The sequence below is a fragment of the Neolamprologus multifasciatus genome, chromosome 12 (genome assembly GCF_963576455.1).
Source record: "Neolamprologus multifasciatus chromosome 12, fNeoMul1.2, whole genome shotgun sequence".
NCBI classification, from domain to species: domain Eukaryota; kingdom Metazoa; phylum Chordata; class Actinopteri; order Cichliformes; family Cichlidae; genus Neolamprologus; species Neolamprologus multifasciatus.
Window position 1 is genome coordinate 20,487,436 of NC_140450.1, and position 17,733 is coordinate 20,505,168.

The window sequence follows — 17,733 nt, forward strand, 5'->3', positions numbered from 1 at the left end:
ACCCACGTGTAGGACGACTTTGAGCACAGTGTTCATGGATGAACTGTGCTTAGCCCCATGTTCGTCTTAATTTTTGATAAGGCTTAGACAAGTAGAACTCAAAGGCTGCGCTGCATAAATGGATCCATGTGAGGACAATCACAGTGGTTCATGGAAAGCACTAGAGAAACAGTAGCTAGTGGTTGTAACTCCAGCCTTATGACTATGTGTTTACCCCACTAATGGGCTTTTCTATTGATTGTGTGTGGTGACTAGATTTGAGTTTGGAGCCCACACCTTGGCTCTGACCCTGTATGCACACACACGCACGCACACACACACACACACACACACACACACACACACACACACACACACACACACACACACACACACACACACACACACACACACAGAGAGAAAGAGCTGAAAAGTGTGAGCAGTAGTGAGACTTCTGCTATCAGACAATGACACAATTGTTTTGTCTGCATCTGACTTCTCAGAGTGACCTCATGTTCATCTTTTTTAATTTCCCTTCATATTATGTTTAATATTAGTAAAAGAAGAAGACTATTGTGCCACCTGCTACAGCAGCGGTGTGAACAAACGCTAAAATAACAGGAAAAACCGAATCACCACATGTTCAATCAGACCGTCCTGACCTCAGCTGCAGATCAGACACAGCGACTTTTAGAAGGAATGGTTTGCTTTGAAGTGTTTTGGGAGGGTCAGGAACTGCCCCTGTTTGTTTGGCCCGCATGCTTTTAGTCTAAGTTCGCAGTTCCAGTAAACACTATTGGCAGCCAGCAATTTCCATTTACACACCATGACAAAGAAGGTTTTACTTTCTCGAACTGGCAGAAACGATACAGAAAAAAATCGAGAATGAGCATGACATTCATCATTTCTCACATTTAATTGGCTGCAGCTTAGACCAAACAAGATTACAGACAGTTCAGGTCAGGACACTTTCTAGTGTCTCTTGTGTTTCTCCTTCATCTGGAAAGTGTGGAAAAAAAACCCAAAAAACAACGAATGTGCCCGCATATCCCGTCTTCCTGTGGTCTGCATTCCCAGGAGGTCTTTTATTTACCTTCCCCATGCTGCAGAAAGATCCCTTTAGCATGATTGCTAGCAGATGTAGGCAATGTGTGACATGGGCACAGTTTTGTTTTCACCCCTACTCGCGTAAAATGTAAACCTTTTGAATTTGTGCTGTATTGTCTTTAAGGTTTCAGATCTTTTTGTTGTTTTTCTTTGAGCCATCAATTTAGTTTGAGAGGTTTGCGTGGTTTCTTTTTGCCACTTCTTCTAAGCTGTCTGTTTGTGATTTGATATTTATATCAAGGTATCCCTTCACGATTTGTGAATTGCCACCCCGGGCTCTTGCTCCATGAGCATAAGGATGTGCTGTAAACCCATGTGAATGATAACACAGGGCTTTAAAGCCGTACTCTGTGTGTACGTGCACGTGTATGCTTGCATATGTGTGCATGCGGACGGCACAAAAGCGGCTGTGTTTATACTTGTTGCGCTCCCGCCTAATGCATTCCCACACTTGAACATGACACCGCCTATCTTCTTCATCTGCGGAAGAAAGATCAAGTGATACGGCAGAGAGGAAAGGGTGTCTAAGAGAAACTGAGGTGTAGGTACGTGTGCGCACGTGTGCGAACACACACTAAGAGCGATGAGAATCGGTGCCAGCTGATGATGTAACCTTTTCCACCACCCACACCCCCTTTCCCCCTTTGTTCTCCTCTTCCTCTGGCCGATGTACAACAAGCCTCTAGCTACTGTCTCCTACATTGCAATTTACTGTCATTTACTGCAAAGCACAATCATCAGCTGACCTCCTTTTCACCTCATCACCTTTTCACCTCCGCGGAATTAAAGTGAGGACAAGCGCGGGGAGAGGAGTGGAGAGACAGACGAGAAGGAGAGCAGGAAGATTACAATAAAAACAGAGGAGAACAAGATGGGAAGAGAGGGACAAACACAAAGCTGCCGAGCGGATCAGACAATGATGTCAGCTCCAGCCTAAGCATCATAAGTCTCCCTGCGCGCCGGCTCCAGTCCCACTAAACGCAACACTAATGTTAAAAAGCTTGTTGTCTCAGCACTGCGAGGCCAGGCTAATTCAATTAGCCGCTACACTTGTTCGACATGTTATATGAGGGTCAGACCACCCTTCAGAGTGGACACATAAAGTACATGGCCTGCAGTCCGGCACAAACACATAAAGCATTTTTGTGACTTACCTCTGAGAGAAAGGTCTGTGCTGACTTCTGTGCTCCTACATGCAGCAGGTACTCGTACACATAAAGAGCCAACCTGCACAAACAAAGAACAACAGCAGGACAAAAGATGAAAATTAGCAGAGGCAAACAGATATGAGGCGAGTAAGCAAGAGACAGTGAAAACAGTCTTAGTTTTACAAGCACGCAAAAATTAGAGCAACTACTAAGCACTTGCAAATCTCCAAATATTGAAATAAATAAGTTTTTCTCTGGGTGTTTAAGATAAATCCATACGTAGTGAGAAACTGCACTAAAGACGAACACCTAGGCGTGGATACAATTTGCCTGGCAGGCAGGCAGGCAGGACTAGAATCCTGTATGAGGAGATGAGTGAAAACTTCAGAGTCTGTTAGAATTCCCATGGGAAACACAAAGACACACTCTAACTTAGGAGCAATATTCCTGCCCCCAAATTGCCAAACAGACAGGACAACCATTAAAAACATTCGAAATTCACGCAACATATAAGCTAAAACAACACAGTGATAATAGTAGGCCTGGTGGGACCACACCGAGAAATACCTCACCTCAATGCCTTGGGCTCTCCATGGACTTCCTCCCATGGCTTTGATCACAGTAAGAATTAATTACAGGCTTGATTTGTTAATCAATTCTCCTCCCTGTGAGCCTCTCCTGGTACTAACAGCAACTTAGGAAATGGAGGACGGGGTAATCTACTGGTCTATAAATACAAGGTAAAAATTGATCTACAGGGGATCAACAGCAGATCTCACTGACTCCTAATGGCACTGTGTAGATTTAGAGATTTAGCCATTGTAAGAACACAAAGTAACTCTACAGGGATATGAACATGATCAGCGTATTTAGCCGTATTAGTACAAAAAACTATTCTGTCAGATGTTTGTATACTCAGTGGGCTTGATGTGTGCTGAAACAGCAATGTATTAATACAATTGTGTTATATATGGCTTCAATTAAATGACTACTCTGTTGACTATTTCTCAGTGAATCAGTGTGTCGCTGTCTAATGCATACAGCTGGAAAACTGCCAACAGTTCTATCATCATTTTTAAAGATTATGGGGACATAGTGAAATAGTTCTCCAGACTTTCTGAAGGTCTTTCAAAGTTTTTCTTTGGACATTGGTTGCTTTTTCTCTCATTTTAAGTCCAGTCTGCATATTTGGCCATTTTCAGAGACATGCTTTTTGTTCTTTTTGTTAGTTTCTCAAGCCACTTAATATTGACCTATGAATCATCCAAGCATAGAAAGGCACCCAAATAGTGTGGTGTCTACATATAACAGCAAAAAGACAGTTTTAAATCTTTGGGCACTTTGTTACTAGCATTCTAGTAACAAAAAAAAAACAAACAAACAAGAAAGAAAACACAAAATTTCTCCCCATTTCTTTAGCTGAATCTATGACAAATGCCAAAAGACAGAAGATAACACAGTTTAACAGCAAATACTATTTGCTCTAAAAATGTATTTAATGCAATGCTACCACCACAGAATCATTAGTATTCCCAACGTGCTATTAGGTGAAAACCTGGTAAATCCAGACACAATGTACAGCATCCACAAAGGTTTCTACAGAAACAGTCTTAGTGGAAGGCTGGCCCATAAGAAGCAATTCTTAAGGGAAACAGGGAGAAAAGGCTAAGGTATATCAAATTACACAAGATGTGGACTGAAAATCTGTGGCAGGTCTGATGGAGTGATGAATCCAAACTGGAAAACACAGTGAAACACTATCAGCCATAGATTGGCTTCCCCAGAGCCCAAACCTCAACTTTATTGAAGCAGTGTGGGATCATCGTGACAGAGAACAGAACAAAAGGGTACGAGGAACCACAGAAGAGCTTTAAATGTTCTTCAAAAAGCCTGGAGAACTATTCCTGAAGTCTACTTAAACAAATGACACCAGAAAGTTCAGACTGTGTTGGAGACTAAAGCTGATTATACCAACATTTTTTTCAAGCTCATTAGAATTGACCACACTCTGTTTTTGCCATATGTACTGTATTTCCATGTGAGTTTACAAGTTTCAATTAATTGTTGGACCCGTTTCCCATTTTCCTACCAAACTATAAAGAAATGATGGAGTGGTACAAGACTTTTGTAGAGTACTGTACTGTTGTATATGACGAAAGACGATTCAAACACACATCTGAGAAGCCTTAAACATGATGCATCATGCGCTTTGAGCTGGAGCTTGGAGCTTTGTACGTTAGTGGGTTCAACTTTCTGAAGGCATGAAGCCATGAATGATGGCCACACTGGGACAGCAGCTGTCCTAGAACACCCCCACCCACTGAAAGGTGCTACCAGCTTGTTGTAGCAGATCCAGACTCTTACACCGAAGTAAAAATAAACTCCCCAGACAGCTCTGTCTGCCTGTCTGAAGATGATGGACTGCACACCTTTCTGCTATGCACACAGGTACTCTGTCTGCGGCCCCCACCTCCTCCGTCCCTCTCCTTTATTTCCATCTTTCTTCATCGCTTTCATCCTTCGTCTACCTCCCCCTCCTCTCCCTTTCACTCTGTGCCTTTTCTGTCTTGGTTTCGTCTTGCACCCTTTTTTATTTTTTATTTTTTACAGAGGCCATGTTTGTTTAACGATGAAAGGACGAGGAGGGAACCTCTTTCCGTCTATCCTTCCCCTCCTATATCCATCTCTTCTTCCCCATGTCCCCTCTCCTCCCCCCGTGGCCGGGCTGTAATGTGTAACCAAAGAGATAGAGACAGAACGTTTCACAGGGACAAGGTTAACAGAACAATGAGAGGCTTGACAAAACTCTTGACACCTCGACAACTGAACATGAATAAAAGATGTGCCCGATGTGTGTGTGTGTGTGTTTTTTTCCAAGGCGCTGCACAACCCCCGAACATTTCTAGGAACAAACTTGCTCCGTCGCTCTGTTCTGCTTCGTTTTCCTGTCAGCCTGTCGAAATCTGTCACTCCCTCCTGTGAACCCCACCGCCAGCCACTGCAGCATCAGTATAGAACTATTTATTAATACTGACAGATCGCATGTATCTGCAGTGAATACATTCGCAGCGATGATGACAACCTGATGGGCTGCATGAATGAATTTGTTGTGTCAGTGTGAATAAATAAAGAAATGAAAGCTTGTCCTCAGCATGCACCAGTCTGTTTTCAGTCAGCTATCTATTACTACACTAAATACAGCCTTGCATGGTAGCTGCCTCGGATAAAGACTTAAAGGTTTTAACCTATGATTGATTTCACAGAGGCTCCGAGCTGTGACCTTTGATCCTAATAGAGAGGTGGGAATCGAAGGAAGTGAGGAAACCCAGGAAAGGTGGATAGAAGAGGGCAGTAGTGGCAAAGGTGATACAGGTTTTTTTTTTTTTTAAGAAGTGAAACCACAGGTACATATGCCATTACAAGTTTTGCAGAGGTGATGAAAGAAAGGGAAAAAAGAAGGAAGACTTGGTTCATTTTTGACCTTAAATACAGGGAGTTTAAAGGCGTAAAAGCTTGCAAAATACACCCATAACACCCTCCTTCTCTTAGCACACACCAACAGGTGGAGTTTAAACGTGGCTGATAAGCAGAAAGCAAAAGAGCAGATATTGGTAGCACTCGATATCTGCCTAACTTTAACTCACAACTACTCATTTCCTCCAAGACGAGTGATAGGCTTTGAAAGCACTAAATCCCTTCATGCTGTTGCCTCATTGTTCACTTACCACTTGTTCAACTTGCTCACTTACCACAAGCAGCTACAAGGAACTCGGCAGGACGACGGAGCCCAAACACCGAGCAGAGATAACGTTTGAGGATTAGAGGATGGGGGACTGTTCAAGGTTAAGAATCCTCTAAATTTGACACATTAAAATGAAAACATGACAATGGCTCTCCTGTCAAGTTAAATAAACTGTCACTTTAAGTCATATCTGTGGGCAGCAGTGCTCAAATTGAGGCAGCCAATGATTTTCGAAATGCTTCCCGACTCCATATTAGTCCATACACACTGAAGTTTTGAGGCGTTTGCCCTTGCTGACGGGCACGCACGTTTCTTTCCATTTCTTACCTGACTACTCTGGCAATTTCTGTTGTAAATATGAAGCACTTTACATTAATCAAAGCTGCAGCTAGAATGATTAGAGTGCTGGGCCCCTCCCGCTTTGTTTCCACTCCATGCTGCTCGTAAGCGTGTGCACAAATGCACTTCTGGGTGTGTTTTGTGTCACGGTGGTGGTTCTAGCAGAGAAGGTATAGGCAGAGGAGAGGGGTGAACTTTAAGGTCTCCAAGTGACCCATTTATCCTTCAAATTCAAGTGGTTCCGTCTTCTCTGAGTCACATCTAATTAAATTCATATTTCAAGCCGAACCCCATCCCGGCTGCTCTCGCAAAAATCTACAAGACCAGACAGCTGCAGAAAGCTCAGACAGTCAGAGACCGAGCTTAGCTTAATGAAGGCAGCAGGCAGAAACACTGACTAGTTTCTACGCAGTCTTGTAACAGAGCCGCCGTTGCTGTTACCAGGCTGTCGAACAGAGAGGAGATCAGGGAGAGGAGAGCTATCTCGGAGCTCAACCACAACCTCAGCTTAAAGCGAAGACATGAAGCTTTTTTTTTTCCCCAGGATCAGCATTTAGGAGACCAACAGATCACTGCTAATCAATTTACTACCATGGCGATCAAAGTCTGGCAGAGCTTCAAATCACAACAGGCAATGGTTTCAGTGATTAGGTTTGCCTATTATAGATTAGCTTCAGAATATTTCACCCTTGTTAAAGATGAAATGGAAAAGCGATTATACTTCTGATCTGAATCGACACGTTAAGTGACATATATCCAGGACTCAATACTGTGCTGACATAGCCTAATTACATATTTGACCAGGAAAATCAAATTAAATGTTATATAAGTGAAAAGGGAAGCAATCAAATCCTTACTGCCAGTAAGCAATCTTCATTTTAGCGGTCTGTATTACCAAAACTGCATTATTGGGAAAACTGCTGGGTGCCGGTCCTGTTGCAGTTCCACATTACTTTTAATGTTTTTGTTTAAGGGAGAAATTTGCACAAACGCCACACAGCAGAGGCAGCGGCGTTTAGTATCCTCTGAATAAAGTGCTATAAAAGTATCTTCCTGTACAAATGTTATTCAGGTGTGGGCAGTGGCAGGAAATCAGTTTCTCTCTGCAGAAGGTGTTGAATGCAAACTGTGTCCAAAATGGCAGTTAGAGAGTTTTGCGGCAGGAAATATTTGATCAAAAACTCAAAATAGTCAGTGTCTGTGCAGTTTATTCCAAATCCAAATAGGCAGTCTTGCCCCTTAGCAACCATGGTGGTGACGCCCTCGGGCAGTTACTGCAGGCTCAGAAACCCGGCCAGTATTCAAATACAGAAATCTCAAAATGAGGCCAGTGTTCGCTTCAGAACCTGGACCTGAGCATTTCTATTCGCTTATGTCCTCCTCATCATACTGGATTAAATCTTTATAAAATCAACAAAGAATCAAGAAATGCGAAAGCCGCCTCACTTATGATTCAACTACTACAACTACCAAGATTGGCACTTAGTCATCAAACCTTTGAGAACCCCTGATTTAAATGGATGGAGAGAGAGGTATAACTGCAATTTCAATCACCACCACCACATAAAAACCGCATGTACAGAATAATCAAATCTGATAATAACACAAAAAAATAACCCCAAATATCCCTCCTCCACCCCAAACCCCCACCTCCCCCACAGGGCCTTTTCATTCTCATGCACAATGTTTTACAACACCCACACACTTGTACCAGTACAAAACATGATTGGTCTGGTATTCAGCGGCTCAGCTGTTATAAAACAGACGATTGGCTTTTTAGAGGTAGCGGTGGATATGTGTCACGTGACTGCCTTCTCTGGCGTTACACAATTTTTCCTTAGACTTCTATTCCAAATTCCTCAGCTTTTAGTTTCAGTTTAGTGACGTTGAATTCAAAAGATTTTTGTGCAGACGAAGAGTCACATGATGGGTGAAACACCCCCTTTTTTAAAAAAAAAATGCGAGTGTGCAAAGAGGCTGAAGCAGAAATGGCTGCTTCACGGAGAAAGTTGCTAACTGTGGTTTTAGATTTTCTCAAGCCAGCAAACACAAAGAGAGGCTGGCTTTGTTGAACTTCATCATAGTGATGAAGTTCCAGGTCACGGTCATGCTTCTGGTCATCTGGTAAATATATTTAATTAAAGTTTTCAATTCAACTGACTTTTTAAAATGTATTTTATAGCAACAAATCACAACAACAGTTGCCCCAAAGCACTTTATATTGTAAAGATAAAGGCCCTAAAAGCTACTGAGGTAAATACCTGAATCTTTAGCACTTCAGTTGCAATTGTGCAATAGTGTTTGAAAGCCAACCACTAACTTTATCTGTTATTCCTTTGTGTTCGGAAGAGAAGTATTTATTTCAACATTTGCAATCACTAATCTGGGCTTTTCTCCCACCACATCATTCTCACTTACTTCCAGCGTTTTTTTTTGTCAGCTTAGCTGCTTCTCATTCAATTTCTATATTGTTGTATACACCCCCGATTCTAAAAATGTTCAGATGCTGAAGAAATCGAAATAAACACAGAATGCAAATCTCACAAACCCGCATTTTATTCACAATAGAACACAGAAAATATATAAAATGATTATACAGAGATATTTTACTTTTTCATGACAAATATTAGCTCATTTTCAAGTTGATAGCATGAACTAAAATGCAGATGTGACTACATTTCAAGTAGTACTAAAAAGAAACCGCCGGAGGAACAATTTGCAACTAATTAGGTTAATTGGCAACAGCTCAGCAGCATGATTAGGTATAATAAGGGCATTTCAGACATAACGATGGGCAGACGTTCAGCAACCTCAAAAAAATTATCTCTGAAAATTGTGGAACAATTTCTGAATATTTTTTCTAAAAGGAAAATTGTGAAGACTGAGTATCTCGTTGTCTACGGAAAAGATTCGGAGAATCTGGAGAAATCTGTGAGCAAAGGACAGGGCTGAAAATCAATACTGGATGCTCGTGATCTCTGGGCCCTCGGGCAGCACTGTATTCAGAACAGGTTAAAGCTCTATCATGCAAAGAAGAAGCCATATGTGAACATGATCCAGAAACGCCCGTGTCCTCTGTGGACCGAAGTCATTTAAAATGGACTGAGGCAAAATGGAAAAACTGTATGGTCTTTTGAAAAACCTGCGTCCTCCGAACTAAAGCACAGAGGGACCATCCGGCTTGTTATCGGTGGTTGGATCAAAAGCCTGCAACTCCCTGGTATGAGGGTGAAAGGTGTTTACAGGTTCTCAACATATGTGCCCATGCACACGTCATCTTTTCCAGGGAAGCATATTTTAGCAAGTCAATGTTAAAAGAAAGAAAGAAGCAAACTTTTCGAAACAAGATATCGCGCCCCCCCCTTCCCGGTCATCATTATCTTCCAATAAGGCAAACACAACCACGATTATTACCTAACAATTAAATAAGCACACCTTTAACGATTAATTCCTGTCACATCGTTAAAACAAATATTTCAATGTTACTACAGGTTTGGACACATACTGTAGCACTTAATCTGCAATACTCCTACACATTCAGCAGGAAAATTACTTACATTCAGTCTAGCCTTTAGAAAAAAAGAAAAATGAAATGCAAGTAACTGCTGGTTTTCTGCTCAAGCCATACAGAAGATCAAAGTTCACTGAAAGTAAATCTTTTAATTGAGGCCTCGGCTTTTCAACCTCGGCTGAACGAGGGTCAAACACTACGTTGCTCTAGGAATGTGGCATTTGCACAACGTATGGAAATATTGTTAAACGTTATTATAATTATATAAGTATTTTTGAATGTAGCAACTGCCTGACATGTCTAAAAATAAATGTGTGTGTGTGTGTAAACAAGTGATTTAACCGTTCTGTCTTTCGAGGAACAGCTGGAGATTAGAGCCTCTCTAGTGCTGTCAACCAGGGATTAACTTGCAACTTCTCTTATGAATTGGTCAAACACAGGTTGGACACGTGATCAGTACTCTGAACATGTGTTCAGTCCAGAGTTGCTCGTGTATTAAACAACCATAAAAAGATAAAAAGACATACATTCATATAGGAACCATATCCCTCTGGCGTTGTCAGGATGGAGGAAAATTACAGAGAAAAATTAAAGAGGAAGAGAGCGATGGTGGGACAGGAGTATAACAGAGCGAGATGAAAGGTTTTGGTGACAAGCAGAGAGAGAAGAAGAGGGATTAGAGAGACGGAGAGGGAAAAAAAGGATGGAGGTGATGGGTGCTAGCGGATGAGCCCCGAGATGAATCCTCATGAGATCTGTAAACTTTCATATTCTAATGTTGAGGATTCTCACCGAGCGGCGTCTCAGTTAGTCAAGCACCCTGCTGTGACCTCCTTCTGCAAATTAACACAAAACCCTGCAATGCAAAAAAAAAGTATACGGAGCTACAGTAGAAGTGATTCCTACCGTTTTTTGAAGAGAAAAAGCAAATGACTACATGCTGTGCTGAAATCATAACATACAGGATGGACTGGAAGCTACACAAGCGTAGCATGCCGTGGTGTATGCGCTGGATTTCATTATATTTTTATAAACGCATTTTAAAGAGTCCTGTGAAGAGGTAATAACAATGGAAAAGTAATCCCATTGAACCAAGTCACAGACAGGAAGTTATACACTGTAGTTATCTCCTGGATATGCTTACCTACACACAAAAAACAAAAAAACCCCACTAAATTAGCATCTTAAATCTCTGCTGTGTGTTTTCACAGCAAAGAATAATTTAGCAAATGTGCCACAGTGAAGTAGAGCTGTAGTGTCTTTGAAGCACTTTGCTTTCAAGCGACCGTACACAAAATAAAAAAGCAATCAAAGCAATTTAAAAAAAATTGTTACTCCTCCGAATTCAATATAATAGCAGTAACACCTCACTGTGAATTAGACCTGCAGTAAACTCCAGCTCGGTGAAAGTCATAATACATAAATGTGGACAGCCTCATTCTGAATGCTCTGCTTTCATTTGTGTGATGTTAATTAAAAAAAAAATAAAAAAATGCAATTCCATCACTCAGCTTCCAGCTCGTCTCAGTGAGGATCTACTTTAGCGATCCTCTGCAGCTTGACAGCCGAATGTTGAGATTTATTATTATTTTTTTAGACTTTTGCCACGTTACATAATTTTGCAGCATATGTGACTGATGCAATACAGACAGTGACAGCAGTAATCACAAGTATAGAGGAAGGCGCCCTGCATAAAACTGAGCCACTTTACCAATTAGCATCATGCAAATGCTTGATTAGAGACTGGTCGTCGTTATGTCAAAGCAGGCTTTAAATATAGGTACAAAACAACCACGTGGCTGCTTTCTTATTACCTGACTCACAGAAATTCTGAGGCAGGTACTGAGATCAGCATTTGGGAGTGCTAAAAAAAGAATTTAACAAATCAACACAACATTTACTGTTTTTTAGTTGGATTTTTTTCTTTTTTATTAATTATCACCCAGCCACCTAAAACACACAATGTTTTACACCGTTTTCTTTACATCCTTGAGGCACCCTCAGTGATATCACACCCCAACACACAGCGCTGGGCCACAATGGCAACACAAATCACAGACACCTGTCTTTGAGTTAGAGGTATGATGGTCAGCGTTATCGTCTTCATCGCGCCGAGCCTAGACTGAATGCTACGGGATCCATCTCTCCAAATCAAGCCTCTGTGAGGCTCTGGCAGCTTGGGCTCCCGATGAATCTGGCGAGGTCAGAGAGGGACCCCGCCATAAAAGGGAGCGCGGCGATCAAGCTGCTGCCCCTGCTGAGGACAGCCCTGTGTGTGACAGCCAAACACTTTCCCTGATTAATCAAGCCTAGCAGCGGGGCTTTATGTGCCATTAAGAGCCCTGCTAAATGACTTCACTTCATTCATTAAAGTGGAGCATCCTCTGCGGGTAGAGCAGCTCCGCTCATCAGACAGACAGACAAGTGAAAGCTTGGAGGAGATGGTGGTGGGGCAGCGATGAGGGTGGTGGGGGCACAGAGGCAAGATAAACAACGACAAATATAGACCCATTACAATGCTGAATTATTCATCTTATACGCAGAGCTTCAGGAAAACAACAGAGGGAAGAAAAAAAACAAGAGTCCAAACAACCATGGGGCTTATAGAGTCTTTATACACCAAAGAATATCATTAACACAGGACTACTTATGCACACACCTTGTCTGGGAAAGGTACCACACTGGGATCACGGCCAAATCACTTTAAATGGAAAAATCAGGTTCCAGCAGACTTATCCGTGAAGCGCTTTCATTAGGTAAAGGTATGAAACAGGTAATGAATCTGTGCAAGGGGAGTGTGACAGCTATAGGTGCGAGTAAATAAATCGCTTGAAAGTGTTGTGCGCCGCCTACAGCACATGTAAATATAAGCCATTCTCAGAGCACAAATTCATACAGGATCAAAAGGTCAGGCAGAAAATTCCAGAAAGGGAAGATTACAGAAGGGAGAGGCAATGATGCACCCCGACAGCACTGAGAGTGGACAAAGATTGGTAATTTACCAGTCAAAAGGGAGATAAAGATGGAGGGATGGAGAGAAAGATAAATAGATAAAGATTAGCAGCAACAGGAGATCCAGGGGGCAGAGAGGAAGAGAGAGACAAATGAGACTGAAGAAGAGGGAGGCTGAAAGAGAAAGAGAGAGGTAGAGAGTAAATGATTAATGAAAGGAGCTGTGGAGGGAGGTCAGGACTGAGCAGAAGAGGAGTGATGCTGCAGCCAGTGAGCAAAACCGAAGAGGACAACATTATGAGCAGCCGTGCTGCTGTCGCTCACCGTAACACAGGATTTGTAAAAGGGGAACCAAATGTGACTCAAAAGAGCTTGAGAGCACGCGCTGAATCTACTGAATTTGCCAAATTCACTAAATAAGACATTTTTTTGCCTTTTCATGTTTAAACACAGATTCTAATTGGCCGTAATGTCTTTGACAGGCTTTTATTGTTATTTAAGCCAAAGACTGGCAAAAATACAATGAACTTGCGTGTGGATACGTTTGCGTCACTGTAGAGAAGAAAACTTTCATCACCGGTGATGATTTATTACTTGACAAAACTGTTCAAAGACTTTCATTAGATCCTTTAACTTCTTGCAACATCTTAGTCAAATACATGCCTTAAATTAATCCCCAACTGGCAGTGTGCTGTGGCTCTATCGCCGGCGCTCACTGATGCATTTCTAATTGGCATTTTTGCTGATGGTCACAAGTTAAATCTATATTCTCCATTACCCTTCCACCATGTCCCCTGGGATCTCTCTAATGGCTCCGAGCACTTGAATAGAGATATTTGTATAAAGTATATTCTCTCTGATGCCGACTCGTCTCCGCGCGGGCTTACTTCAGCTGCAGGTTTGGCGTGTAGCTGAGAGTTTGGGAGGGAAAAGTTCACTACATCTTTGAAGATTAACAAAACATGTGTTATAATCCAGCATGGAAACAGCCTGAGGAAAGACACTTGTAGTAAAATAAACTGTGTTTTATCTGCTCGTCTTCAGCGTTTCGTCTGCACTGAGATGGTCTCACATGCTGCTTTACAGAGCAAATGTTTGTCGTAGCCTTTATCCCTCTCGTTCCACATCACATAGTAAAGCCCTTGGTGAAGTTTTGGCTCAGCGACAAGCCTGAATGCTCTATAACCGGCTCAGCAAAAAAAAGACCCCAAAAAACAAAACACTGCAGCCAGCGCTGGTTAAGAATGGTTGAGCTGAATGACGCTAGCTGTTACAGGTTGACCAGCAATTTCGCAGTTAGCTGATAAACCACTAAGATGGAGGGTTAGATAGTTTGAACGTTAACTCTTTACCCCTTGAAAGTCTACTAAGGAGGAAAACTCTTTTCCAAACTGAGCATTTTGTGTCATATTTCAGGCTGTCTTATAGAACAAAATGACTGGCTGTGCCTCAGAAGTTAGTGAGGGTGGTCTCTGTCTAAGCAGCTGCCCTCTGAAAAACCCAGAAACTATTCTAACGGTCATCAACCCATGTCTTAAGGATACAAGGAAGGTCATCAAATATCATCTTTATAGCGGAAAAGAGTTAAAGGTAAAAACTCTTCTTGACTGTAAATCATAAAGTAGTTTTCACTGAAACCTTGCTCCAGCAAAGATGAGAAATTGCCAAAGGTGAGATATCATGTGTTAAAGTCAAAAGAATGAAGCTCATATCCTGACAGAGAGGAAGAGTCCTGCATTCTTTGGCTCACCTCAGTGTAGACTCTGTGTTTACCTTTCATTAACTGGAGATCCCAGAATCCTCTCCTCCCGCAACCTCCCTTGGGATACTCCAATACAAGGTGAAAATAAATGCTGTAAAATAGCTGCTTGAACAACAAATATTAAAAAAGCACAGCTTATTATGTTTGAATTATAAATTATTTCATAAATGCTGATGAAAGACAAGTCTAAGTTTTAGTTTCCCGGATGAATTCTAATTACAGATCGCTCCGCAATCTATGTGTAAAACGGTTTTATTAACATATCTCCAAAAGGCCCAAAATATTTCATTTAGAAAAGCTGAAAAATTCCACAGTTTGGGAACTACAGTGCACTGCAAATGCACTGAAACGGGATATGACTAACACAAGAATAGCATCAGCTCACGACATAAGCTAAGCTACAGGCAGACAATGATAAAAGCCAACTAATCAAGATACTCTAACCATAATGCAGCTGCAGTTGTGAATCCCCACCCTGTGCTCTAAGGACAGAACACGCTGTGTCCTCAAAAAGCTACACCCAAAGGCCGTTACGATCACATGAGAAACAGTCGAGAGACAGAACGCTGTCTAACTGAGGGGGGGGGGGGGGGGGGGGGGGGGTGGGTTGTTGCAATTAAGACTTGAACAGAAATGTAAAAAGGAAGCGCTGCTCCCTGCCGTATACAAGCACAATAAGACAAAGTGAAACAGCTCTTGTTCTGTCAGCAGTGCAGAGACTGTACTGTATCACAGAGCAGACAACAATGCCCAGGGCTGAGATAACAGGAAATGCCAGCTTATCAGAGAGGGGAGAAAACAGAGGGAGATGGCGAGAGCGCGTGATGAGTAACTCACTGTTTACCAACAGTGTAAGTGAGCAAAAATTTCTGTTGTGTCCTTCATGTGAAAGTCTGTCATTTACACATAAATTTCAGCCAGTGAGTCCCCCCCCTTCCTGCAACTGTAATTTGTTTGCAGAACATGTAAAGTGGATAAATCAAATAATGGGGTAGGCAAATCCATCACTTTCTTAATTTGAGTTCCATTTCATTGGCTTTGATTTGTTCAGATTGAGTCACCTCTCGTGGGGAGTTTGTTTAATTTCACAGCTGAAAGAACACCAATGATTTTTAGGAGAGTTTTCCTTGTTCAACTTTCTCTACAAGCTATTACAGTAAATCTTGAATGCAATACAGCCATAAACCCCGGAATATTAAACTGCTGTTTACAGAGAGAACTTTGATGGCGACACTTAGTGATCATACTCGCTTAATCACTGCTTTCTTTTTAAAAGTCTGTTCTCAAGAGTTTACTGGAAAGACGAGAGTTAAAGCAACATTATGCAAGAATAAAAAAGGAAATCGTTTTTCCACCACGACTGGAAGTGCAACTGATAAATATGAGGTATGCGAGAGAGGTGGCGTTCACACAGAGGCAACTGAGCCATTCAACAAGTGGAGCAAATTCATCCCCGTCATTGGATTAGGAGGACCGGAGTTATGGTTTTACTACCCCTACTTTATGCCTTCATTTTACCCACCAATAAACCAACACTTGCAGCAATAAGAAAGTTCAAAAGGTGATTTTTAAAAAAAAATGAATGTAGTATTTATTTAAACCAACCATTATGGTGTTTAAGGAGCAGTGCATATTCAATAGGAATTTGCTTTTTCTGTTGAAGGAAATTCAGTTTTGCTATGAAATTCATTCCTAATAATAAAAGTATATTTAAGAAATAATGAGTAAAAAATCCTTGGTAAAAAGTCTTCACTAATAAGAATTAAAAAGAAGAAATGGGATGGGGGTTTTTCCACCACAAGAAATATGATTTTTCTTCATTTGTCCTGTTTTATTTCTGGGTGGACATCCATTCTTCAGACAGCATTTTGTTGTTTAGACATGCAATCACTCAATTTCTTTATTGTTCACCATATACAGCATTTTTCTCTCTTGCTTTCTTCTGCATGCACACACTCTTGCCCAAACACACTGACATTGTGGCATGTATCCACTGCCATTCCCTCTACTGAGCTCGGTCTGTCATTCAGCAGCATGCAGGACCTGGAATGCGACGGCGTGGGACGCGCTCCTCTCCTGCCAGCTCCACACATCGTCCGGTGGCACACAATCTTTGTTCGACTCGCACAATACAGCATTCCACAATCAACGACAATTAAAAACAGAGGGAGAAGGAGATGACTGGGAGGACTGCACCACTCTAATCTTATAGGATTTGAATTCCTGTCTACGGGACTCTAATAGGCCTCTGTTCTTTTGAACAACAAAGCTTCGAGATGAGATTGAAAAAAGCTGATACAGATGAAGGCAATCTGAAGCAATTTGGGGAGAAATGTGAAGCTATTAAGGCCTGTATGGAGGCTCTGGAGGAAGTAGAAATAAATGACTAACCATTCAGAGGAATGTTTTTCTGTAACATGAGGTTGTAAACATTTGCAGAAAATGTATGCACCAAAGTGTCTGCAAATTACGATAATTAAAACACACACACACACACACACACACTAAGAAAATATTTTTTAAAACACACTTTTTGTACACAATATTTCCAGCTAATTCACGTGTAGCTAGCACTGGATCAGAGTTGGTGAGTCCCGCTGTGTCCCTGTTGCCCACCTGGTCTCACTCTTTTGTCCTTCCTGCTCTTCAATGGTAGAAATTGGCATTAAGTGGACTTTAAGCGATTTAAATCCTAAACACGAGGATATTCCATCTTGGATTTCACTGGGGAGAAATGAGATGTCACCATGGACTTTGCAGGGATCAGTGGGCAGACAGCCTGTCATCTAAAGACGATGCATCTAAAATAAAAGAGGACAACTCCATGGCTTTACTTCTCAGAAATTAGCAGGGACAAGTGAGAAAGAGACAGAGGAGAAATGAGAGCAAGGTAGTGAGGAAGCAAAGAAAAATAATGTGTTTTTGCATGTGGGTGCAGGAGCGAGAGAGGGATAGAGAGAGAGTGTCTGAAGCAGTTCCGAAGCCTGGTCGTCACGCATGCTTAACCTTGCGCTAGTGCCTGTGCGATGCAGCTTGCATATCAATGATGGACGAATATCAGCAGAGAGGCCTCCAACCAACCTCCACTATACTCAGCAGGCTGGGGTTGGGGGGGCAGGCAGAGCAGCATCTGCAGTTACACTACGGTGCTTACTACAGCAATGCAAGTTATATCGGCTAAGGGAAGAGTTTT

At 41.9% G+C, this 17,733-nt stretch overlaps 1 protein-coding gene across 1 annotated transcript in view; it reads right to left on the reverse strand.

Annotated features, from left to right (window-relative positions):
- Positions 1-17,733, reverse strand: part of LOC146506914 (single-stranded DNA-binding protein 2) — a 79,033-nt gene that overhangs the window by 54,175 nt on the left and 7,125 nt on the right. The window contains exon 2 of the mRNA XM_085181410.1: positions 2,241-2,313. Coding sequence (XP_085037536.1) covers positions 2,241-2,313 — 73 coding nt within the window. The remainder of the gene's footprint in view (positions 1-2,240; positions 2,314-17,733) is intronic.